The sequence below is a fragment of the Sylvia atricapilla genome, chromosome 1, assembly GCF_009819655.1.
Source record: "Sylvia atricapilla isolate bSylAtr1 chromosome 1, bSylAtr1.pri, whole genome shotgun sequence".
In the NCBI taxonomy this organism is placed as follows: Eukaryota; Metazoa; Chordata; class Aves; order Passeriformes; family Sylviidae; genus Sylvia; species Sylvia atricapilla.
The window spans coordinates 132,786,713-132,811,574 of NC_089140.1; the positions used below are offsets into that span (position 1 = coordinate 132,786,713).

At 42.5% G+C, this 24,862-nt stretch overlaps 1 protein-coding gene across 3 annotated transcripts in view; it reads left to right on the top strand.

Moving 5' to 3' along the window:
- The first annotated feature begins 16,828 nt into the window (after positions 1-16,828).
- Positions 16,829-24,862, top strand: part of BAALC (BAALC binder of MAP3K1 and KLF4) — a 31,441-nt gene continuing 23,407 nt past the window's right edge. For all 3 annotated transcript variants that reach the window (XM_066334472.1, XM_066334463.1, XM_066334457.1), the window contains exon 1: positions 16,829-17,057. In XM_066334472.1, coding sequence (XP_066190569.1) covers positions 16,892-17,057 — 166 coding nt within the window. In that variant the 5' untranslated portion in view covers positions 16,829-16,891. The remainder of the gene's footprint in view (positions 17,058-24,862) is intronic.

The window sequence follows — 24,862 nt, forward strand, 5'->3', positions numbered from 1 at the left end:
TTACACCTAGTCTTTCTGTCCAGCAGCTTAGAGGGGTGGGAAATAGAAGTTATGATCATAATAATTCCTCTCTGCTTTACCTTCCTCCTCACACATTTTCACTGCTCCAGCATGGCTCCTTCCACAGGCTGCAGTCCTTCTGAGTAAACCTAGTCTAGCACAGATCCTCTGTGACTCATGTTTCCTTCAGGGCTTGTCCACCTGGTCTGGTTTGGGTCCTCCAAAGGCTACAGTGTGCGTATGTGCTCTGGCACAGACCTCTAATTAGGCTGCAGGACAGTTCCTGCTCTGCTTTGGTCCCCCCTGTGGGCTACAGGGAAATAAATACCTGCCGTGCATTTCCTTTCAATGATGTATCTAGTCTGGCATTACCTGTGGCTGAGTAGACTCAAAATTGCTGTTTAAAAGAAGGGAAATTTTCAGAGTATTAAATATTAGTAACCAGCAGAATAGATGGTGTCTGGATATCGTTGGGCCTTCGTCATGGTGAAGAGAGATGCTTTGGATACAGGAGCTGGGAGTCAGTGTTAAATTTGATTTATAGTGAAAAGCTAGAACCAAACCCACATAATTTTCCAGTTTATTGTATTTCTGTGGTTCTTCAAAGATTTCTGGCAAATGAAACAAGGTTAAAAGTGTGTAGAAATGGAAATTTTTCGTTTTGTTTCCAAGAAGTATGCCAAATTATTAGGTTAGAGAGTAATTTGTGGAGGAAATTAAAAATGTAGTATACTCTGGAAAGTGAGGAGTATGGGAATTGTATTTTTCTTAAAATTAAGTAACAATAGATGATTTATGTTTTAATAGGAAAAGCAGACATAACTGGATTGTCTGTAATTTTGTCAATTTACATGTCCGTAATCAAAGTCTGAGAAGGGGAGACAGCTGCTGCACAGCAGAACTACCTAAAATAGTAATTACTAGTCTTTTCATGAATTTAACAGATCTTGAAATGCTGATGGATGCCTTTGAAAGCTGACACATATAACCTAGTAATGGAACTGAGAAAGCAAAATGAGCAGAGAACTGAGGAGAGGCAGAGGGAATGTGGTAGCCAGGAGCTTGTAGAAGGGGCAGTTAAGCAGACCTAGTAACTCATTACTGAACAGGAAGGGGAATGGGGGAGCATCACCATAGCTGAGGTCAGAGCAGGAGAGCATTTCAGTGAACTTTAAGGAAATGAACCACCACAAACTTGTTGGAAGAAAACAAACATCACTTTGATCACTGTGTCTTAAAGAATAGCAAGAAGAGGATATGGGGAACTATTGTCTGGGGCAGCCTGACCTTCTCTGGGAAGGACGAAGGAGCAAACTTTTCCAAGGACAGGAAGATGATTAAGGATACTCAGCCTGGATTTGTGCCTTACTCACCTGGTCTTCTGCAGTGAGATGATTGGATCAAAGGATGGGAGCAGTTCAGTAGAAGTTTACCTGCTTCAGTGAGGCCCTTGATGCTGTCACCTGTAGCATCACTGGCAAACTGATGGAGTACAGACTAGGTAAATGCATGGTGAGGTGGACTGAAAAGTAGGTGAATTTATGGGGCCAAGAGCTTGCAATCAGTGAGACAAAGTCCATGCAGAAGCCACTAGTTACTACTAGTATATTCCAGGGTTCAATACTGGGGCCAGTATTTTTAAGCATTTTTAATAATTACCTGGATGATGGGACAGTGCATCTTCACCAAGTTTACTAGTGACACAAAACTAGGAGGAGAGGCTCATATACCAAATGGTTGCTGTTCAGAGGCCCTCAATACACTGCAGAAGTAGGAACATGGGAACTTTATGAAGTTCAGCAGAGGGAATTGTCAAATCCCACGTCTGGAGAAGAATACCAGATTGGCCACACACCAGTGCAAACAGGTAGCCAATTGGCTGGGAAGCATTTTTGCAGAAAAAAGACCCAGAACTCTGGAAAAGTTGAGCACGAGGCAGCAACGTGCTCTTGTAGTGGAGAAGGCCAACAGCACACCTGAAGAAGAGCACTGCCAATGGATTGAGGAGGGGAATTAGTCCCTTCGCCTAAGCACTGAAGAGACACACCACAGCTTGGCAGTGGTTGAGATTCGCAGGGACTGTTGAAAATCATCATCTGCTTCTCCCTCCTCAGGCAAGGTCAGGAAGAGCAGATTGCTCAGGACTATGTCCAGTAAGGGGTTGAAAATTTCCACAACTCTCTGTGCAATCTTCCTGGTGTTCAAACAACCAGGTAGTAAAACTGTGCTCTGTTTATACAAGATGTGTCTCTGTTTGGGAACCACTGAGAAGTCAGGCTCCCTCTTTACACCCTCCCATCAGTATGAATAAACACTGATAAGGTGCTCTTCAGACTAATTATTTTCTTGAGCAGAGGGTAGTGAGGGCCTCTGCAGTGTTCAAGCACTTGCTTTTGGGGGCTATTTTTGTTGTAAGGAATGTAGCTCTTGGATATGGCAATGCACAGTGGAATCTTTCTTTTTTAATATATAATATTCTGAAATGCTTAGCATTTAAACCTCTATATTAATGCAGTTTGCATGACGATATTGATTATTTTGAAAGCTTTTGAAAGACAAATGTACCTATGATCTGCAGAACTATTAGAAAGACATTGCAGGCACTGTCTGATTTCTGAGCAGAAGTATTTAGAAAGTAACTTCTTCCCAGATATCTTTGTATTTCAATTGTGGTTTTCTGCCAGAATTCCCACTGCAGAGGGGATGTTTGAATTGTGCTCCGTCACTTTTGTCAACAATTGCAGTGTTTGTCTTCCATCCCACCAGGACTGGATTCTCAGAGTGAAAGACTCTAATATTTGCCAGCAGCTTAGTATTTGTTTCAGGCAGTGTGTAGTTTATCTTCTGCTGACTTTAATATCTTTAAGAGGACAATTGGTGAGTTGAGTCAGAAGCAAATGGTATCACGCTTCATGCCATGGGGATGGGATCCCTGCCTGGGATCGTTTTATGGTGTTTACAAATGAGCTGTGTAACTCTCCATACTGTGGCACTAATGGCAAGGATCACGGATGGACTAAAACATAGATGTTTCCTCCTGCAGAGGTCTGGGGTTTCTGTTTCACCAAGAAGCTCACATTTTGTAGGCTCTGGGGAAAAACAAGTGTAATATTTGTATTCCTGAAACTTCACTGAGTAGAATGTGGTTATCCCAAGGTTCTTTTCAGTCTGTAATTAGGTTGTTGCAATCCTGTTATCTCTCTGAGACACTGAGTAAGAGAGATGGTGCTGGTGGGACCTGGGAAGCTGTGGCTGTATGGACACTTTTGGACAGTCCTGCACTGGACAGAGCCAACGAGAAAACTACAGGGGAAACTACATTAGGCAAAAGGAGATGGTGGAGAGCCAGCTTTGAGCAGATGACAACAATTTCATGCTAAAAAGTTACAAAGAGCAGGGTGAGTGTGCACACCAAAACCGACTATCACTCGGTTTTGGCCTCACTATCACTTTTCTGAAAGTGCAGTGGGTTTAGCTTTTGTCCGCTGTAGGCGCATCAAGGATCTCTCCTGTCTGACTCTGTCCGAGTGTGTGCTGTCGCGTTTCCTCGACGAATTGCTTTTGGTTGCATCATCTGCAGAAATGAAATCTGAGTTTTTCACCTCTAGAGAGCGACCTTGAGCTGCTCTCGAATCTGCCGGGGTAAGGCTCTCCTGAAGCCTTTCCTGAATGATTTGAGTTTGAATGGAAGTGTTTGGTCTTTGAATGGACTTGTGGTCTCACAGTACCAAGGAAGCTTTTAATATTGTCCATAATCACTATGTTTTGCTTCCCCATACTCCCTAAAGATTTATGTGGTCCTAAGCACATATCCAGCTTCTCACTGAAGAACCTGACGTGATTGGCATGTCCCAGTGGTGCAAGAGAATTCTGGTGGACTCAGAATTGCTATTTAAAATGGTGTACATCTATTTTAAAGTCCATTATGAGAGTTCAATATTTTAAAAGTAGATTCTCTGACTGCACTGTTTAGTAGTACTGCTTATTTTACCTAATATTAAATGAAGGAATTTGAGGGATCATATGTATTTTCCATCAAAGCAAAGGTCTTCAGCTTCCAACATTCTATACCATCTCCTTTTGCAATGCTCAATCCTGCTCCAAACCCATGGCAATAGGAGTGATCCTGCAGCTGAAGAATGTAGAACTTTAATGCAGGCCTTTTAATATTTTTCCTTTTTTTAAATAGATTTGTGAGTTTTTTGATGTATGAAAAGATTCCTGTAGTTTCTGAGCTACTAAGTTTTCTTTCCATGACAAGCTTAGGTTTTAGATCAAATATTCAAAATGCAGGGCTTCCAGTACAGCCTGGCAGAAGGTTGCCTTTTCCTTTTAGACTTCAGGAGGAATTCCTGGTCTCTGGGGACACATGGGAATCATGACACGGTTACTTATCTTGCACATGTTTATTTTGCCATTCTCTACCTTGTGTGAGCAATAGCATCAGCCCAAAGCAGATCTGCCAGCTGGTCCAGCTGAACCTCACCTGTTTTCCCTGATTACCTCCTTTGGCTAAGAGAAAAGAGAAAAGTTGTTTACAACCAAACTTCACCTGTAAACATGGAGAACTGTAAGTAGTGTCACTCTGGGTTGCATGGGACAATGTCACTTGGTAAGGCCCTGCTGTCCCACAGCAGAGCAGCCAGGAGCAGGGCTTCAGCCCTGCTTGCTTCCCAGTCCTGTTCTGCTCTCTCACATCACCTTGGTTACGTTACTCTGTCACAGGTCATTGCATGTTCCTTACAGAAGCTCTTAATTCTCTGTCCTTCTGCAACTCCAACTTTCCCATTTTCTCCTTTTCCCCCACTTCTTTACACTCCCTCCCTTTCCTTGTTCTTCTTGTGCTTATAAACTGCCATGCTACCAGAGGCTGCAGTTTTGAATGTTTTCATGTTGCTTAGTGATATTTTTCCTCTCTTCTCAACAGCCTGGTTTTCTTAGAAGTGTTTAGTACCTGCAGTCCCCACTTGGTTGCCCTAAATTCAGATGCATTCTTGTCTTTATCTCCCATAGCTAAACAACAGTTTAACTTGCCACATTCACCCTTGTGAAAGCTTGTAGTCATTACTAAAGCTATTTTCTTGGACAATACTGTTTCAGAATTGGTTATATTTCACAACATATTTGTTGACTGTGTTGTGTGTTGTTACAAGAGACTTGCAACCTGCACATAAGGGCTTATCCAACCTGCACCAGGCTCTGGAGCATGTGACTTGACATGTGCATCAATGCCCCAGAAGTATTGTGAAGCAAATTATTGTGAGGCTGATTATTTGGCCAATATACTCATTATGCTCCACTGATTAAGGGTCTGGAAATATTAAACTACATATGGATTTTCAGCTACTAATGGTAAAGCAAGTAATCAAGGATGAAAAAACACACAGTTTTGACCAGCTGTTGGTGTCAAACTATCCATAAAAATTCCAGTTACCCCTTGTGAAACTGTGGATCAGAATTACCAATGTCAGTGTTCTTTCAAATTAATTCAAGGTTCAATAGGTGTCAGAAAAAAACATGAAAACAAGCATCATGAGCTTAGATGAACGCAATAAGAAATACACATCATATGCAGCCAGAGAGAGTTCATCCCCAAGTGCCAGGCCTGTACTGCTTCTGGGACTGTTGTGGGAGAGGTGTTGATGCCACTATGGCAGCACGGAGGCTCTGTTGGCCTGTCACTGATACACTGGGCATTCAGATGGCTTTGAAGTGTTCAGCACCTCTAGAGACACTGTTCAAAGGTCAAATTTAAATTTTGTTTTTTCAGACCATGATGAGTAATGTGTGCACAGAGAGGAATGTCTAAGATGCAGACCCCCAGCCTGTAGGAATTTCTTACTTTCATTTGCTCTAAACGAATAAGAATTTTTGGCTTTTTTCTTCCCCCAGCAGATAACTTTCCATTTAAAATAATGTTGAACCAGTGGGATGCAGTTATTCTGCCACTGCTGTTACCTGCACACAGTGTGGTGTGAAGTGGCAGGGTCTGCCTTAAGATGCCACGGTAGCACTTGCTGAGTGCATTTCCACATTGAAAAGGGTTAGTTCTGACACCTTTGCTGTGCTGGTGGATCCTGGCTCTACACCAATGAAACTATTATCTCAGCAGTGTTGTAAGAGTCCCTGTGTCTGCACTTACAGAGGAACTGTAAAAGATCAGATTTTAGTTACTGGTAACAACAAAATCTGAAGTTAATAATGATGAACAATTTTGTGCTAAATAGTAAATCAGTGACATTTTTACTGGGGCACATAACTTTGAAGAATAAAGCTTATATCAATTTTATTTCATCAGTATGAAATAGAAATAGCAAGTTTCTTCCTGAATACCAAACTGGTGTAATATGAATTCTTCACTTAAACTGTCCAAAATTGTTAGTTTCTAAAAATGTGTTACACACCTGTAGTAGTTAAATTTTCATAAGAATTTAGAAAAATGCTTTTAAGTGTGTATCTATGTTACCAGCTAGAGGTGCTTTTAATCCATTTTCCCTCTGGTCTTGATCTGGGATTGTCACCTTGTGGAAATGCTGTGGTTTAGAAAAAAACATCTTTGCCCAGCTTTGGCAGAGAGAGATTTGGATTACTTTTGCAAAGGACTTTTTCCTCCTCTGCAGATATGAGGTGGTCCAATGCCCCTGTGGATGAATGATGATGGATGAAAGAATCCAACCTTTTGGGATTGTGTCTCTGAGGGGACAGCACTAAAGCCATCTTGAAACACCAACACACCTCATAGGCTTGGGTGTATTTTTCATGGATGCTAAGGAGGCATTTACTGCCACCATGTTCAACATTGTGGCTGCTGTGGCAGTCATTAGTAATACAAATAACATTTTCAAACCCACTACTTAGAGTGTTTTTGAGTGGGACCAAACTTTGGAAAATTGATAATTGAACCATTTAGGAAGAATTAGCCCAGCTGATAGCAGAATGGATTATGGTACCTGCATCTTGGTATTTTTCTAAAAATTACTGTGGTTAGTGCTGTAAAGTAGTGGTTTCAAATTATTTTAGGATATTTTCTAATGGAAAATATAGTAAGACAATAATTAGGTAAAAATAATTTTGCATTCTTTTAAAAAAGCCCACTTTAATTCTTAAAAATCAGTTTTAGATTTATTAAATATTTCAGCTGGCCGCCTTAAAAGATATTACTTAAGACATATAGAAAAGGATTCTCTTTTGATTCTGTGAAAAAAAGCTGTTGTAATAAAAACCCAACATTTTTTCATTCAAGCACTTCAAACTTCAGAGCTTCAAAACTTGGAGATAAAATGAGCAGGTTACATACCATCCCTATTTCAGTTAATGATCTCTTGCCACTTGTTTCTGTCAGACTTGGATTGTACTCAAAATGCTGAATCAAACCTGTAATTTTCCTCTTGTTCTGCTTTGCTGGAGGACAGTTCAGACTCCTAATTCAGGCCTTTGTATCTCTCGTTGGCTCTCACACAGCTGACCCCAAGGAATATAATAGTCAAACCAGAATAATAATACAAAATCCATTTTTGTTTAAAATAACTGTGGATACATTGTTCCTCTTAAACTATTTCCTAATTAATTTTTTTAAAAAAATCAAAAATCAAACCCACAAAAACTCCCTCCACAAAAAAATCCAAACCCCACAAACTAACAACCAAAACAACCCAAACCAAAACCAACAAACCCACAGCATGAGATCCTCCACAGCGATGAAATTCAAGTTTCAGAAGATAATTGTGAATTTCACAACAACCTCTGGATCATCTGCTTTACAGAACTATTTTTTAATGTAATTACTAACACCTTGTCTCATCTTGAGCACGTATTGGCAAAGGACAATATCTCAAAGCAATGCATTTTGAAGTAGCCAACCTTTTCGCATAACATAGCAAAGGATCCAGGATATAAGCAGTTCCTGCAAAAGAATGGGAGGAGCAGGGTTAGCAGACTGAATGCAGCTTAACCAAAGTGTGAAAATCAGCTCTAGACAGCAAAAATTTTGTTGTCTGCATGTTAGCTGGCTGTCTCAGCTCCCACCAAAGACCACCTGAGGAGCAGTTTGTTAGTGCTGTGTGAGCGGAGGTGTCCAGTGCCATTTCAAACACCGTAAGGCAGCTGAGATCTGCTGGTAGAAGCACAGAATTGTTTAGGTTGGAAAAGACCTTTAAGATCATCAAAGGTAGGATGATAGGTAAGACATGGGAGCAGTGGGAGATCCATATCCATCTGGATTCTACCTGGATCACTAAGTGCATTGCTTTTCTGCCTGAATCCCCTCTGGCTGAGCAGCTGAGCTTAGATCCCCATAGACTGTAGTGGGCCTTAGATAGGGTTACATGTCTTCATCTCTAAGTGAATCCCAAGGGCTTCGTTTCCACACTGTGATGTGTCCAACCTCCTCAAGTTGCAGTTCTTACCTGGAGCTTTCTGCAAATCATTGTTTCACTGAGCTGCTTTTTCGGTTTTGTTGTTGCTTTTTAACCTTTCCTGAAGCTATTTAAATTTGTCAGGTTTTTCCCTATCCTTATGGTGAATTGCACACAGAATATGGAACAAAGGTGCTGCCAAGCGTGAACCCAGCCAAGCACTGAGTGTACTGGGATTGTATCAGTGATCCAGCTGTGGTCAGACACAGCAGGTTCAGGCTCATGGCTTTGTCTCAACCATCAGGTGTGTGAAGATCAAACACTTGGTGCCCTCCCAGCTGCTGGTCTCTCCTCTGGGGCCAGCTGACTCAGGCTGCTCTGCTTGCACAGGTGTAGCACACAGAACACAGCAGAGGCAGAGTGAAGCTGGATGAACACCTGAGCACTGAAAGGGTGTCATGGATAGACCTAATGAACAAAGAAAGAGACAATACTCTCCAGCAGTGTTCTTGTCTGCAGCACCTTCTGAAAAGAGCAGCTGGGTGAATCAAAAATTCAGAGAATGTTCTCAGCCTGAATGAGCTCATGCCTCCTCAAAAGCAGCTGGCATACTTCTCAATAATAGATACTCCTGATAAACCCCTTTGCTTTTATACATATCCTAGCATTTATACAGATGCCTTAGTTGGTGTACTGGCATGATATCCCTTACAATGTGTGTATTTATTTTTCCAGCAACACAAAAGCTTGAATATTCCTTTTTTGCAGGTATTTAAATGAGGCAGCAAGCTAAATTTCCAAATTTCCAGACATGTTCAGATTTGCAAATTCATCAAATCTCAATTTAATTTAAGCCCAAATATTTAAAGACACTTATATGTTATCTACTCACATTTAGACACAAAGAGCAGAGAACCATGAAATTAATAATTTAATAGAATTTCTCAAATAAATAGGAATGCATTTACTTATTTACTATCATCATTGGGTGCTTCCACAAGACTGAGGCAGTGTCTTACCACAGGAGAATAACTAACTTTTCTAAAAGAGGACTATCTTCATTTTCCTTTCCTGAATTGACAGACTTCCAACTGCAGTTTGTTTGACTACAGAGTTAAAAAGTGTAACAATTTTAAACGGAGGCAAATGAATCTATCTTAAGTCAAGCAGCCCTTGAGTTGTCACCATTTATAGACACCATTTACTGACTGTCACATCACAGCAAGTTGAGATCAGTGCTACCTTACGTTAATTCACGCATGAATCAACTCTTTAAGATAGAAATTAATGGAACTGATCTTAACAGAGCAAGAAAAATCTTAGCTGAAGAGGGAAACCTCCATCATAGGAAAAGAGCTTGGTCATTTGGTGGGGAGGCAGCCCTTGCAACACGGCATTTCTGCTCCGTTTGTATAAATGAAAGGCTTCTGGCAAACCGAGCTCAGCCAGGCAGGAGCTGCCTCCGGCCCTGCTCAGCTTCCGAGAGGAAAACACAGCCGTGTTGTCGTCATTCAGAGAAGGAGTGGAAGGAAGAAATAGGTAATCTGCTGAGATGATAACTGTAATGGAGATATATTTTGAAACTGATGTAAATCCTGTTTGGTGACGTGCTGGTGAGTCACGAGGGTGGGTGGAAGTGATTTTGCATAATAACAGTATCATCTGCTTTCTGCAACAGCAAACACAGGCTCTGTGCAGCAGCCAATGAGTCATATGCTGTGTACCAATCTAAAAGGGGTGAAACCTCAAAATATTTACAGTTACATTTCACATCTCAGTGCTAAAAGGCATTGGGAGTGGGCACGAGTGGTGCACAGCTATTCTGGATTCCCCTGGACTGAGCACAAACAGTCCAGGAGTCAGAACTTTGGAGGAATCTTAGGAAGGTGCTGCTCTAGGCTCCACAGTGTTTAGACAGAATAAAAGAGGACAGACACGAACAGGAGGACAGGATCTTTCAAAATTAGCATTTATAAAGAATGAGTTCAGAATAATTGTACTGAGGTAAATGTTCAGTGTCACTTTCAAATAAGCTCAGCAGCACTGGAGCTCGAAGGAAGGCACACATACAAAAGGTTGTGCTGAAGCTTAGAAATATTCACAAGTACTTACTGAATAGAGATGATTTTTTTTTCTCCTTTTTTTAACATTTTATTTTTTTAGATGACAAAATATGCTTTAAAATTTAGCATGATTGTTCTTAATAGGGCTCTTACATGCTGATAACACAAATGTAATTAAGTCCTGCTGGTTTCCATCTTCTTTTTCCTGTTCTCTTGGCACTGTAGGGAACAGAAAAAAAGCCTAGGAAAAGAAGACAGCAAAATATTGTATTTATTTATAGTTGACTGAGTAAACCCTGTATATATAGAATTAGAAATTTCTCAACTTGCAGAGCTTTCCTAATGTAGAACATAACTAATGGAGGGTCTGATTACTTCCTTTTAAATTGCATTTAGATTTTCCTGCACTGCTGCTTTAGACTGATAGAGTATCTAGTCTATATCAAAACACATTAATTATCTATAAACAATTAAAATGTGGCAGTACCTGCTCAGTTTTGTAGTACCCACAGAGAGAAGAATGCATCCAAAGGAAAAAGTCAAAGATATTTTAATTAAGACTTGGGTATTAGAGCCATAAAATTTCAGGCTCACTCTGCCAGGAACAACTGAAGTGATAAATGTTTACCCAGTATGATACTTAGTTACATAAAATACTGGTTTCATAACTAGGTTTATGATTTACCTTCTTAATTAGGAACAAAGTGTAGTCTTGGAACAGAGTACAAGGTAAACGGATTTTATGTGGAGAAGGTCTGCAGAGACTTGTGTAAATGAGAATAAATCCATCACTGCTCTGTGCTGCAGCTCTGTTCTCAGTCTGAGTTTTCCAGGGACATCGTGGTTGGTGCCTATGTCGGCTTCTGCAAGGTGGCAGCGATTGATTTGCCCCCTTGTGGGGACAAACTCAATGGCTTTCTGCTGGGGGTACCACCCAGGTGCTTTGAGCTTCTCTCTGCATTATCCTGTTTTACTTACACTTAACAGCCTTGCTGTATATTACACTTGATGTTCTTTATTCAGGCACCTTAATCAACAGATATTTAAACACTCTCAAATGAGGCCTGGTGCCCAGCTGACAATTCTTTATCCCAGAAAATAATATTATTTCAGTAGCTGCCAGTTTATTTGAAAAAGCCTGGGACATCCAAAGGGACTGGAGGAAGACCTGATACATTCTTTAAGAAAGAGATCTCAGCTGGGCTGTCACAGCCTAGCAATAATTTGTAGGATGTGTTTCCATGGGTGGTTATTGCACCCTCCAAACAGTCTGGTGAGGGAAATGCTGGTTGTTTAGGACAACCAGCAGCTCTTGATGTGACAAAGTATTACAGACAAAGCTTGGCAAAGCTTCTTTATTATTATGTTCTTCATACCTCTTTTTTCTCTTTTGTTCCCTTTGAGCTATTTCAACTCACGGGAAAGGAGATATTTTCCATGAGGACAAATACACCTAGCCATTAGCAAGCATGTTACCCCAAGCATCCCACTGTCCTGAAAACCTGGGATCCACCATCACCCAGTCTCTGCTTCTGTGCAGTGGTTGCAATCTACTTTCTATTGTTGATTGCAAATGGGGTAACTCGGAATTCCAGGAGATGCAAAGGGCACTGCTGCTCAATTCACAGATGAAGCAAATATCCTCATGCAACTTTGGAATGTTTGAACTTCCAATGTGTCAGTAGTTAGACGAGGCAAAGCTTAGGGTTTGTTTTTCCACATACCGATTTTGAAGATTTCTGTTCACACAGCACACAGAAAAAGTATGATGCACATTTTACAAACATGCACATCTGCTCTAATTTTCTGTCATAAGGTATCAGTGAGATGCCATGCAGTGAGGACACCTTGGTGCCTGCTATGTATTGGTTTTTTCACTACTTACTTGGAAAATGAATATGATTATACTGATCCTAAACTTCCCACTTATGCAAAGCTTACAGTTTGTTCACTGGGAAATATTCACTGTTCACAAGGGAAGGAGACTGGGCCCTGACAAGTTCAGGTCAGCATTAAAGTCCAGCTGTGGTTCAAAGGCTGAGAATGCGGAAAAGAAATGAGCACAAAATTTCCTTGATTGTACTCCATCACAGGAAACATCTGTGCTGCCAGGCTACATTTATTCACAACTAAGAATCTAGTAAATTATTATTTTGAAATGGAATTGAAAGGTTCAGATGAGGGAATTCAAGGCCTTGCTCTCTGACTCTGTGAAACTAGAATTTGAGGTTCTGTTTCAAAGTCATTCTCAAACATGAAAAAGATGCAGTGGAAGAGTGAATTAATCTACTTCATTATATTTATGAGCTGTTTGGAGACATCTCACCAAACCTTCATCTGTAGCTAATATTGGGTATCACCCACACACGTCCAGGAAACTGTGAATACAGAACTGAAAACTTTCTTGGTTTGAATGGCCATATCAGATAAATGAATGCTACTACTTCCTTGTCGAAAGAAATGCATAATTAATGCAGAGCAATGTGGAAATTATATAGTATAAATTTAAAAAGAGAATTATTTGAGAAATGAAGGCAAGCAAATTTTATTTTTCAAGTGTTCACAACAGTAAAAGAGAAGTGCTCGATCATTTACTCATATAAACAGTGTGAAAGCTGCAGAAGCAATCTTGCTTCCAAGGCATATTGCAAGCTTGGAGTGATGATGTCAAATGGCTATAACACAGCTAAATAATTCTATTTCTCCTCAGATACATGAAATACATTACTAGAAAGAAAAAGTTTTAAATTCAAATTTTTCTCTCCCCTCTTGAACTACAGGGCTCCTGGGTAGGCCAGTAAACTGATCTGCTGTCCACTTTCCAGGGTGAAGAGAACAGGTTTGTGAGAAAAGCTGGGGCTTGAAAGCAAATTTAACACCATCTAATAAAAGAAGCAGAGATGCTGCACAAAAGAGAGGCAGGACATCTCCTAAACCTCCTATTGCTTTTTCTGCACCTAACACTGAAATGGCCATTGGGATACAAAAGGATTAATTGACCCAGTATCATCAAAGGGAAAATTAATAATAGGTCCTACAACAATTATGTATGGGTTTTATGAGGAAGTTTCTTTTCATTATTTTAACTCTATTTTAGAGGGAAATATAAACAGAAATTCCCTGCCCATCCTGTACTTTTATTTCCTACTCCCATTATTTCAGGTAGCGTATTTTAAAACCAGCATACACAGAGCAGACATCACTGACAGCATGAGGAGGAAAAGCATCACTGCAGTGTGCACCAGGCAGCACAAAACCAGATTAGCTAAAACACAGTCCAAGCTCCACTAATAGGATCTGTGGGAAACCACCCTTTTCTAGCAATTAATGAAGAGAGGTCAAATTTTAATGCCTTAATCATCTCCTGGTGTGAGGGTAGCAGCATGAAAAATTAAATTTGATCCAAAAAATTGCATTTTTAATCCTTCTCTTGCTAAGTTACACCACCTCAGGTGCTGAAGTAGAGGAAGAAAAACAAATTGTAAAGTTTCTCCCTCAAGAGCTCAGCAGATTTTAATTCTTCACTTGCACATTGCCACCAACCTCTTTCCACTCTGCATCCGTTGCTCTTACATCTCCCATCTGATTACACTACTGGAAGAGATGGAGTCAGACCAAGGATTCAGCGGATCCTGGGTACTTTCTGTTTCTGGAGGCAGATTTCCTTTCCTGTCCATTTTCTTTCCCAATACAAGTCTCAGTGCAAAACTAATATTATTGAATTCATACCCCTGTACTGTTAACTTGCTGTATTAAAGATGCCATCATCTGTTTCATGCCAGCCAACATGTACTTCCCTGCCACAGGCTGTGGTGTTTTATAGTTACAGCACATGCCTTCTACACAGTGGCTGCACACCTCTGTGCCTCAGAGTTTGCTCTTTAGCTCAGAGGGAATCAGAATGCTGCAGATCCATCAACATCGTGCCCTGCACACTTGGCAGTGAGGAGTAATTTTCAATAATTCAGAACGAATTATAATAAAAGAGTATCCACAATTGCATTTGGGTCTTTTGACAAAACACCGCAGACCTCTTTTTTTCTCCTAGTCTTTTAAATTCATTCTAAACACACCACAAGTTCCATTAGCTGTGGGAAAAAAATTCCAGTTTCAAAAAGTAGTCCTTAGTTCCACTAGGAGCTGATGAAAATAAATAATTCACTCAATACAGCTAATGAACACTTTATTTTAGTCATACAAAAAATCTTACTTGAAAGTGTGTTTTAATTCAAAATCAAAATGACACCAGAAGCTTAAATATGAACTCTTTAATAGTTACATTACTATTTTTCTGCAGTAATTTTCTCAATGCTCCACCAAAAGGGGAAATTTTAAAGGTGATGTGAAATACTAGTGCAAAGAAAATGAACATGGTTCAATATACTGCTTTAAGACCCCATTCCACATTTATGGTCTAATTCCTGTCTAGTGGTGGTAGTGAGAAGCTTTTTGTTGCTCTCTTGCCATTGGTTTTTCAAGTCTTTGAAAACTCAGCTAGGAAAAATAAGTGTCAGAAGGCAAAGTTCCTGCAAGTACAGCTAGAACTGAAATCAAAGCAATGTAAAAACATACATGCCAGCAGACAGCAGCCCACCAGAGATCCTTAAACTTTTAAGTTAAAATGAAACAAAATACAAAGGCTCCCCCAAGGTTCTGCTCCAGTGTGTTCTTCGTTTAGAGCTCTTGGTCTAGGAAGTTTTGCACAATTACAGTGTGAGACACTGATGTGCTGTTCATGCTTTCATTTGAAGACTCAGGGATGTCTGGCAGTTTTTTCTGGGCCATGCTCCATGCACATGTGTGTGTCCTATGCTCACCTAGGGCACACACAATTCCTGGGAAGGGAGACGTGTGTTAAGCTTCTTTATGGGCTTCAGACATCATTATATCCCATTGCCCTGGGGACTATTTGTTGGGGAGCAGTTTGATTGAAATATAATCTCTTTTGAAACTCTCTTTTTATAAAAGTAAAGTTATACTTTACCGAAACATTACCACTGGGATGAAAAATTAGCTCAGATCATTGTCCCTCTCACCTTGGGATATTGGTAGCACAAATATGGGGACAAGAGCTGTTGGCAGCACCCGCATGGGTAAGGGATCTCAGCAGACCTCAGTCAGAAAGTAAGATTGCTGTGAGTCAGTATTGCTGGGAAGCTGCTTAGAAACACCTCAGTGGTCATCTGTTTCAGGAAGCACAAGGGTGATTCGGTGGCTTGGACAGCAGCCTCTGATCCAAATCCCTTCGGAACAAGAACACAGGAACACAGGCTGGGGTGCAAAGCTAAGGCCTATGGGATCCTCATAAAGATCTTAAGCCAGCCTTAGGGACAAGAGCTTTTACTCCAGAGACTTTGTGTTCCTACTTGCAGCTCCCATAACAACTGACAGCTTGATTTTGGATTTCAGTGGATGAATCCTTTTCAGCCCACGGCCGTACTGTGTAATGGCATGAAGTGCAGAAGAACATGACTTCTGTATTGCTCTGAGAGGGGGAAGAGTCATTCCTGCTACTTTACTGCAAAATTACTCCAGGAGAGAAACATTTACCCGGGATACAGTCTCCTCCTCAGGATATGATCCCACGGTGCCTAGTGTTCACGGGGCTGGTTCCAGCTCTGCAGGGACCTCGTGAAGCAGCTCTTGCAATACAAACTGCAACCGCTATCAATACAACTCAGTGCAGAATCTGTCTGTCACTTAGATTACCCAAGCATAAGCTTAAATTATAGTCTGTTTTGCAGGAGTCTCATGTTCTTTCTTGGTTCTTTCCCAAATTCAAGAGCAAAGAGTGGAAGTATCTCTGGAGTTGAGCACTCAGTATTGTACCTTCCGTTCCCAGTTGTACAGCAGCAAACCGCAACGGCGAAGTGGGAGCAAGGCTCTCCCGGCTAAAACAGGGAAGGGACAGATGGCTTAGTGAAACAGAGCACAGGACCCAGTCAGGGCACACGAGCTGGGTGCAAGAGCAGGCCGGGGGGCTGCTGTGCGGCGCTAGCTGTGGCACGCCGGCATGTACGTGCAAATCCTGTCCGATCCCGTCCCCGGGAGGAGATGGCTGCTGCCCGCCCGAGGACTGCGTCTGTCTGCCCCCGGCCGCGGGCAGCCGCAGGGGCTCGGCAGCGCAGAGCCAGCGCCGCGGCGGAGGCGGCAATTCCTCTTCTGGGAGACACCTGCGGGTGGGGAAACATCGGGGACGAGCCGGGAGGCGGTGGGATGGGAGAAGAGAGAAGCGGGAGAGGAGGGAAGAGGGTTGCGGAAGGAGAAGGGGAGGGGACAGCCAGGAGTCGGGGTGGGGACCGGGGGGGTTGAACAGCGGAGATAATAAAGCCGGGGAGAAGGGGTAGAAGGGCGAGCGGAGCCGGCGGGAGCCGGACGGGCGGGGATGGGGCTGAGGGCGTGAGCGGGGCCGGGGGGCGGCCGTGCCCGGAGGGGCGATGGTGCCCGGGCGGCGGCTCTGAGCGGGGCGTCGCCATGGGCTGCGGGGGCAGCCGGGCCGACGCTATCGAGCCCCGCTACTACGAGAGCTGGACGCGGGAGACCGAGTCCACCTGGCTGACCAACACGGACTCCGAGAGCCCGCCGCAGGAGGGCGGCAGCGCCGAGGGCCCCGGCCGGGAGCAGGGCGGCCCGCGCCCCGGTGAGTGCGGAGACGGGAGCGGGCACCACGGGGAGGGGAACGGCTGCGACACACCCTGTGTGTGCACCTATAGAATCTGTGTGTGCACCTATAGAATCTGTGTGTGCACCTATAGAATCTGTATGTGCACCTACACACTGTGTGTGCACCTATAGAATCTGTGTGTGCATCTGTAGAATCTGTGTGTGCACCTATAGAATCTGTGTGTGCACCTACACACACTGTGTGTGCACCTATAGAATCTGTGTGTGCACCTATAGAATCTGTGTATGCACCTACACACACTGTGTGTGCACCTATAGAATCTGTGTGTGCACCTATAGAATCTGTGTATGCACCTACACACACTGTGTGTGCACGTATAGAATCTGTGCATGCACCTACACACACTGTGTGTGCACCTATAGAATCTGTGTGTGCACCTATAGAATCTGTGTGTGCACCTACACACACTGTGTGTGCACCTATAGAATCTGTGCATGCACCTACACACACTGTGTGTGCACCTATAGAATCTGTGTGTGCACCTATAGAATCTGTGTGTGCACCTACACACCCTGTGTGTGCACCTATAGAATCTGTGTGTGCGCCTACACACTGTGTGTGCACCTATAGAATCTGTGTGTGCGCCTACACACTGTGTGTGCACCTATAGAATCTGTGTGTGCATCTATAGAATCTGTGTGTGCACCTATAGAATCTGTGTGTGCACCTACACACTGTGTGTGCACCTATAGAATCTGTGTATGCACCTACACACACTGTGTGTGCACCTATAGAATCTGTGTGTGGACCTACACACACTGTGTGTGCATCTACACCCGCTGTATATACACGTACACATGCTGTGTGTGTGCACCTATACACACAGTATATACACCTACACACGCCGTATATACACGTACACACGCTGTGTGTGCACCTATACACACACGGTGTATGTGCCCGGGGGTTGTGCGCCGATCCAGCCGTTTTCCTGCTGTGAGGAGAGCGAATTCCGCCCTCCGGCCCCCTAAGAAACGCCCAAGTCCGCGCTGAAGCCCGGCGGCTCGGAGCGCTCGGAGCGCCCGGCCAGGGAGCGGCCCCGCCGAGCCCCGGGCCACCGGAGCTGCTCCTGGCGCTAGGGACACGCTCACGGCGCTGCTCGGCTGCGAGCCAGAGCGTAGAGACGCCGTCAGCTGTGGAACGATGTTACCAGGAGAGAAGAGAACCCGGCCCTTTGAGGCTCTTGCTGTGGGATACATGGCTTTTTCTTTTGCGAGACAAGTAACTTAGGGAAGAAACTGAAATTAGAGAAGAGGCAGCTTTCTTCCACACTACCTCTGATGCCTTCTGGTATACATAGAAAGCTAACCAGAGGGTGGACAGCACAAGAGCAGACCTGCAAGTTTGAATTTCCCAGTTCTTGTCAGTATGCTACATCCCTAGTTGTGCACCTGAGGTGTTACAGAAGCGAGAGATATTTTGGAAAGGAGTTGAGGAGCTCTGATCTGATGTGAAGTTTAAAATTATGTAAGAATTATTGTGTATTGCAGCAGTATTTAGAAATCTCAGCCTAGGTCCAGAAATTCATTGTGCTAGATATTGTACAAATGATTGCTGCCCGGAATAGATTATAATTTCCATATAAAGCAGTAAATGCCTATAGGCAGGTTCAGATGAAAACAAGTGGCTTTATAGACTTTTGTAGAAAGTAACAAAGCACCGGGAAGAAATTATGAAACTGCAGGAGTGAAAATTCACAAAGGTGGGGATCACAGGCCAGCTGGAATAGGGAGACCACAATTCTATACTGACTAAAATATGATACGGAGGGAGAAGTCAAAAGGGTCTATGTTGTACTCCTAAAGACTAAAGAAAGACTCTGTAGTTGTCACATGGGAAATTATGAGAATTTGAATGTGAATGGGTCTACGAAATATAATATTAAAGAAGGTTAGATAAGGAATTTAAAGGCATTCAAGATGGTGCTGACCAGTAAGTTCAAATGACAGCTGACAGTGTTGTCTCCAGCAGTGAAAGTTAAACAGAATGTTACCTTTTTACCCACACTCAGCATTATCTTAGCCATGTTTGAGTTGGTGCCTAAACATCATAAACAGAAGCTAGAGAGTCCAAGATCTGATTCTGAATAGGAGGTAATAAAAAGGTAGATCACTAAGTATTCTTCCTAAAAACGTGTGGTAATTGTGTTTAGAGGTGAGAATACTAGAGATAAGGAGAAAAGAACAACACTGGAGACCAGTAGAGACTGGTGAGGGTATGAAAAGCTTTGCAAGAAAACCTTGCAGAAGAAATTAGAAGGAAGACGATGAGGACAGAGTAGGAGCAAAAATGATGAGTGGGACTTCAGTGAGGGCAAGATTAACTCTTTAACAGAATCGTGGTGGAAGCAGTTTAAGGAACCTGAGGAACACAGTCTGCTCCCAATTAGTGCCTCAAAAGCTGTAAAGTACTTCATAGAGAGCTGTTGTAGGGTAAGGTTTGAGGTAGGGAAGGAATAGGGATAAGGAGAGGTACTCCAGGGACTAGAAACAGCACTTTAAGTGAATTTACAGATGAAAGGGAGAGGAAGGAGCAATTGGAGGGGCAAATGAGGTCAAGTATGGGTTTAAGACATGAAGAGGAAAACATGCTTTTCTTGTGAGAACTGAAAACTACCTCAGAGTGAGAGACAAAAAGGAAGAGTAAGGGAGGGGACAGGAGCAGAGTGGGAGAGACGGGAAAATGGGAGATGTCGGTGGTGTAAGTCAAGGTAGGAAGGTGCTGTAGCTGGGACACAGAAAGGGAGGAGGCAGCCAGGGAAGGGGACACCAGCCAAACAAGGACGGGGAAAGAGGATGAAGTTCTTCTTTGTTATTTTTCATTTGGAATAATTACATGAATTTCTGTGAAGAGACAGACATGGAGATAGGATGAAAGAAATATTTCAGGAAAAGACAAAAGTAGTAAGATGTGGTCGTAATTGTCAGCATGTCTCAGTTATAGAAAAAAACAGAACTGGACATCAAAATGTAAAGAGGAGTAAATCACTCAGGGATAAATGAATGTCCTGTGTATAAAATCAGAGAGTGTATCAATGAGGAAAGGGTTAGTAACTATCATAAATTAATCTTAGTAGTCTCATACCACCACAGATTTCATCATATGCTTCTCTTTTTCTCAGCCAGAACATTCAGCTTTCTATGCCTGCTATCGTTGGAATGATACGTATTTCTGTAGCCAAATGTTTGTACCTTTACCCAAACATTTTGAAAGCTTAAATATTATTAAATTAAAAGGAAAGTATAGAGGTTTTTTTAATTTTCTCATTTGCTTTTCTATTTTTCCAGTTTCAAATGGTCACTTCTTAGACTATTTGTTAATTTCCCTACTGGATTTTTTTACATACATTTTTATAAAGTGTATTGTAATTCCCTGTTTTTTACAGGAAGACATATAGAAGAGTATTAATTGCTATAACATACCTAAGATAAGAGAGATGGTCTTAGGTTCATGAGAAGTGACTTAGATCATGAGAAGTCACCAACAGACAAACGTATAGGTGGTTGTAACATATAGTAATGTATTTTATGTAACTTAATAGTGTCACAGTACAGGGCAACCAGATATGGATGAAGAGGGGTAGGAAGGTAATAAATAACTTCATGAAGCAGTGCAGGTGCTGGAATTGAAAGGCATTTTCTGGAAGATAAGTGTATGTACTGTTCATTGAGTGAACAAGTGAATGGCTTCTGTGAGAGAGAAAAAAAGAAAAGAGTCACAGAGAGCCCTTACAATAAAGCAATTTCTTGGAATAACGTTCATTGCTGTGTGAGCAAAGAACTTTTCACAGGACCGAGCTAGTGCGTAGGCTATAGCTGGGGAAATAATAGACTACATGTCTGCTTAGGAACTGTTCCTTGATTCTTGCAACTCTTTCCACAAATTGCTTTCTCTTTAGAGGGTCTGATTCAGATAAGTGGAAGTGTTAGCAAAGTAATGGCTTTCGGAGGAAGTAATAATCTGTGGGTACAGATGAGTCCCCAGGGCAGTCACCACGGGTTACACACAAACCATGGGGAAAAGGCTGAATTCACAAAAAACCCACATAAAAACTGACAAGTATTTTGGAATGCATTTGCACAACTTGTTACGTTATATTGGGACAACTTGCTGATATGTATATGTATATGTATATGTATATGTATATGTGTGTATATCCTAGAACTTTCAGATGTACAATTTACTACCAGAAACCAGGATTGCACAAGTACTCTATAAACACATTAAATATCAACTCTAACAAAAATTAATTTTGTTTCTTTTAAAGCAGTTTTAAAGCCATTTTATTTCTACTTCTTTCTATTTCCCCTAAGTTATCTGCTGTTTTATTATCTGGGGGTTTTTTTTATTATACCTGAAAGTGCCTCAGAGTGGATATGGCACTTGCTGTCAGAGGGACTACAATCACTTTACCCCATGGGCTGCAAGTGCCTTAGAACAAGATCTCTCCTTACATTTTTCCCACAGCAACCAGCACAGTAAGACCCCAGTCTTTAACAGAGATTGTTACTGAAATGCAAATACAAGTAATTAATTTTTAAATGATGTAGCAAAGAAGTAAAAAATAATTCTCTTGTAACAGAATCGAAAAGTTGAATACTGATTGCCTCAGGACTGACTTGTTCAGTTCCTCAATAAGTAAAATATTTGTTGATTTTTTAAATCCTTATGTGACTTACAGTATCAGCTAAAAAAGATTGCTTTTTAATCCTTGAACTTTACTCTTTTCTCTTAGTGAAGTATTTTTTTTTTCCTGAAGCATATGAAAGAAAACATTGTCCATATTTCACACAGACTCATCTGATGTACTCAGGAGGAAAACTAGCTCATGGCATCAGCAAACATAACTGCAGTAAGTGGTCTGCCAGGAATGAAACCTGCAATTTACGATCAGTGGAGACGTTTGCAGAATAGCTGTGAAATGGGAGGGCAATCGAGCGCTTTGTAAAACAAATAGAGAAAATCAGAGGAATGCAGGAGTAATTTTATCACTGTCTAGCCATCTGGCAGGCTAACAGTTTATCTTGCATAACTGCCCTAATATGCTTGTGTGTTTATGAATGATTCTTGCTCTGCTCTCTGGGGTTAAATGCCTGGCTCATGCTGCTGCTCCACAGTTTCCTGGTCGCTGACAGCTCCAGGACCTTTTATGGACCAGGCTCGTCATTTGTAGCTAGGCTTGGGTCAAGACTCAGGATGCAAAATGCGGCGTTTCAGAGGTAACCTTCCCCAGAGAAGTTTTGGACAGTCAGTTCTGCATCGTTTGCGGCAGAGAGGCAGCGAGGGCTGTGCCAGCTGTTGCCGTGACAACAGGCGCTGCTGCGGGCTCGGACCGCTGCCGTCATCCGCTCCCTCCCGCTCCAGGTGCGCGCCGAGGTAAGCGCTCAGCGGAAATAAATAAGCAAGCATCAGGTTGTAAATAAAGAACCCGGTGCAGCAGAGTATCTTTCGTGAATTGAACTGCAGAAAAATTTGTAATTAGCTATCTGTTTTAGTTCAAGAGGTTAAGAGGGATCGGTGCATTACATGGGGGTATCAGGATCTGTTTGTGCTCCTATCTCCTTCTGTTCTTTAATTAATGGGCTGTTTCAAAATCTAGTATGTTTAATAAACAATTGTAACAGTGATCCTGCTGTGATATTTTCAGGAGATAGCCTTATTACAGTTCAGAGTTTCAGTAAAAGATAGCCTTATTACAGTTCAGAGTTTCAGTTTATTCAGCTCTGATGGACTGTAGACATATTGCAGCAACTCCCTTTCCATCTTAGTGCAGACCTTGGGTATAATAATGTATTGTGTTTGTTTGGCAATGTTTTATAGTGGGGAGCAGGGTACAGAGTTGGTTTCTGTGAGAAGCTGCAAGAAGCTTTCCCCACATCTCATGGAGCCAGGCAGCTCCTTTGAAAACACATTCTCTGCACCCCTCCCTCCTTCCCAGCTCTACCTCCTTCTCTCCCAGTGGGTCAAGGAGGCAGGGAACAGAGGTTATTGTCAGTTCATCACCCAAGGCCTCTCCTGCTGCCCAGGGAGAGGAGTCCTTCCCCTGCTGCACCACAGCATCTCTCCCACAGGAGACAGTTCTCCATGGACTTCTTTAACGTGAGTCCATCTCATGAGCAACAGCCCTCTGTGAACTGCTGCAACATGAGTCCATCCCATGGGCACCCGTCCTCCCAAAACTGCTGCAGTGTGGGTCACTCTTCCATGGGGTGCAGTCCTCCAAGGCAGGCTGCTCCAGCCTGGGAGCAGGGGAACCCTCTCTCCACCGGCTCTTCCACAGGGTCACAGCCTCTTCCAGGCATCCATAGCTCCAGTGTGGGTCTCCTCCAGAGCTGGAGGTGGATCTGTGCATCCCTTTGGACCTCCATGGGCTGCAGGGGCCCAGCTGCCTCACCGTGGGCTGGCTGCACCATGAATCTCAGCTCCAGTGCCTGGAGCACCTCCTGCCCTCCTTCTCTGCTGACCTTGGTCTGCAGAGTTGTTCCTCTCACATATTCTCACTCTGCTCCTCTCTGGCAGGAAAATTTCCACTACGCTACAACCTTTATTTGTATTTTCTTCTTAAATCTGTTATCCCAGAGGTGTTATCCATTTCTAATTGACCCAGCCTCGGCCAGTGCCACATCCATCTTCAGAGCCATCAGGGATTGGCTCTGCTGGACATGGTGGAAGCTTCGAGCAGCTTCTCACAGAAACCATCTCTGTGGCACCACCCCCTGCTACCAAACACAGGCCATGCAAACCCAGCACATCATAAACTTGAGGTTTGCTCAGCATAGAAGCAGACCATGACAGTATTGGCCTAAACCAGTATTATTTATTGCACCACAAGAAAGCATTGAAATTATTGGAAAAATCAGACTCAGATGATAAATACAACTTTTTGTAATGACCATATTTTTCAGCCCAACTCTCTAGCTGTTAATTCTTCCATTCCAAATATGGAATGACACCTTTGCTGTCATTTGATAGTGTAATACTTGTCTAATTTCATGTTTCAGTTAAAAAATGGCACCAATACTTATTTGGCCCATCAGATCATGCTAAGCAATCTACCTCACCACCTCTGGAAGTAGTTTTGAATTAATTGGTTTTTTAATAAATACCCACTGCCATAAAAAGAGGATGCATCCATAGATAGCAGAACTTAAGCAAAAGTGTCAAAGATAATTGAGAGATGAGAAATTTTCCTCTATTATGACCCTTCAGCTTGCTATTCTGTGAGATGTATTAGACTCAGTTGCTGGAAAAACTTCAATCTTGTTTGAGAGTAGGTAGTTCAGATACTCCATGAAGCCTCCTGACCAGTTCTCTTGTCTCAGGTGGGAGCTGCCACCTCTCACCCCTGTGACAGGAAGGGAGGGCAGGGGCTGCACAGGGTTCTCCAGATGATTCCTTCTTCCCCAGCAGCCTCTTCATTTTACTGTCTGCCTCTGGGATTATCTCAAAACACTGCAAAAGTTATAACGTCAGCCAACCCAAACTGTCATAATCTTCCCACAAAACGTCTCAGGCTTTGATTAATATCCATTTAGTTAGTGGCCAAGAGTCCTGATAAACCCTTCCTACAGTCTAAAGCAGACCTGCTAGGATTGTTCACCCACAGTTTACCTCGGTATAATAATTTACCAACTGATAAAGTAAATTTACTACAAATGTCACGTACTTGAATTACATGAAAGGCTTTCCCAGCTGTCACAGTACCAGAAAGCAGAAAGGCTGTTGAGCATCAATAGAGATGATTTGCAGGAGAGATGAAT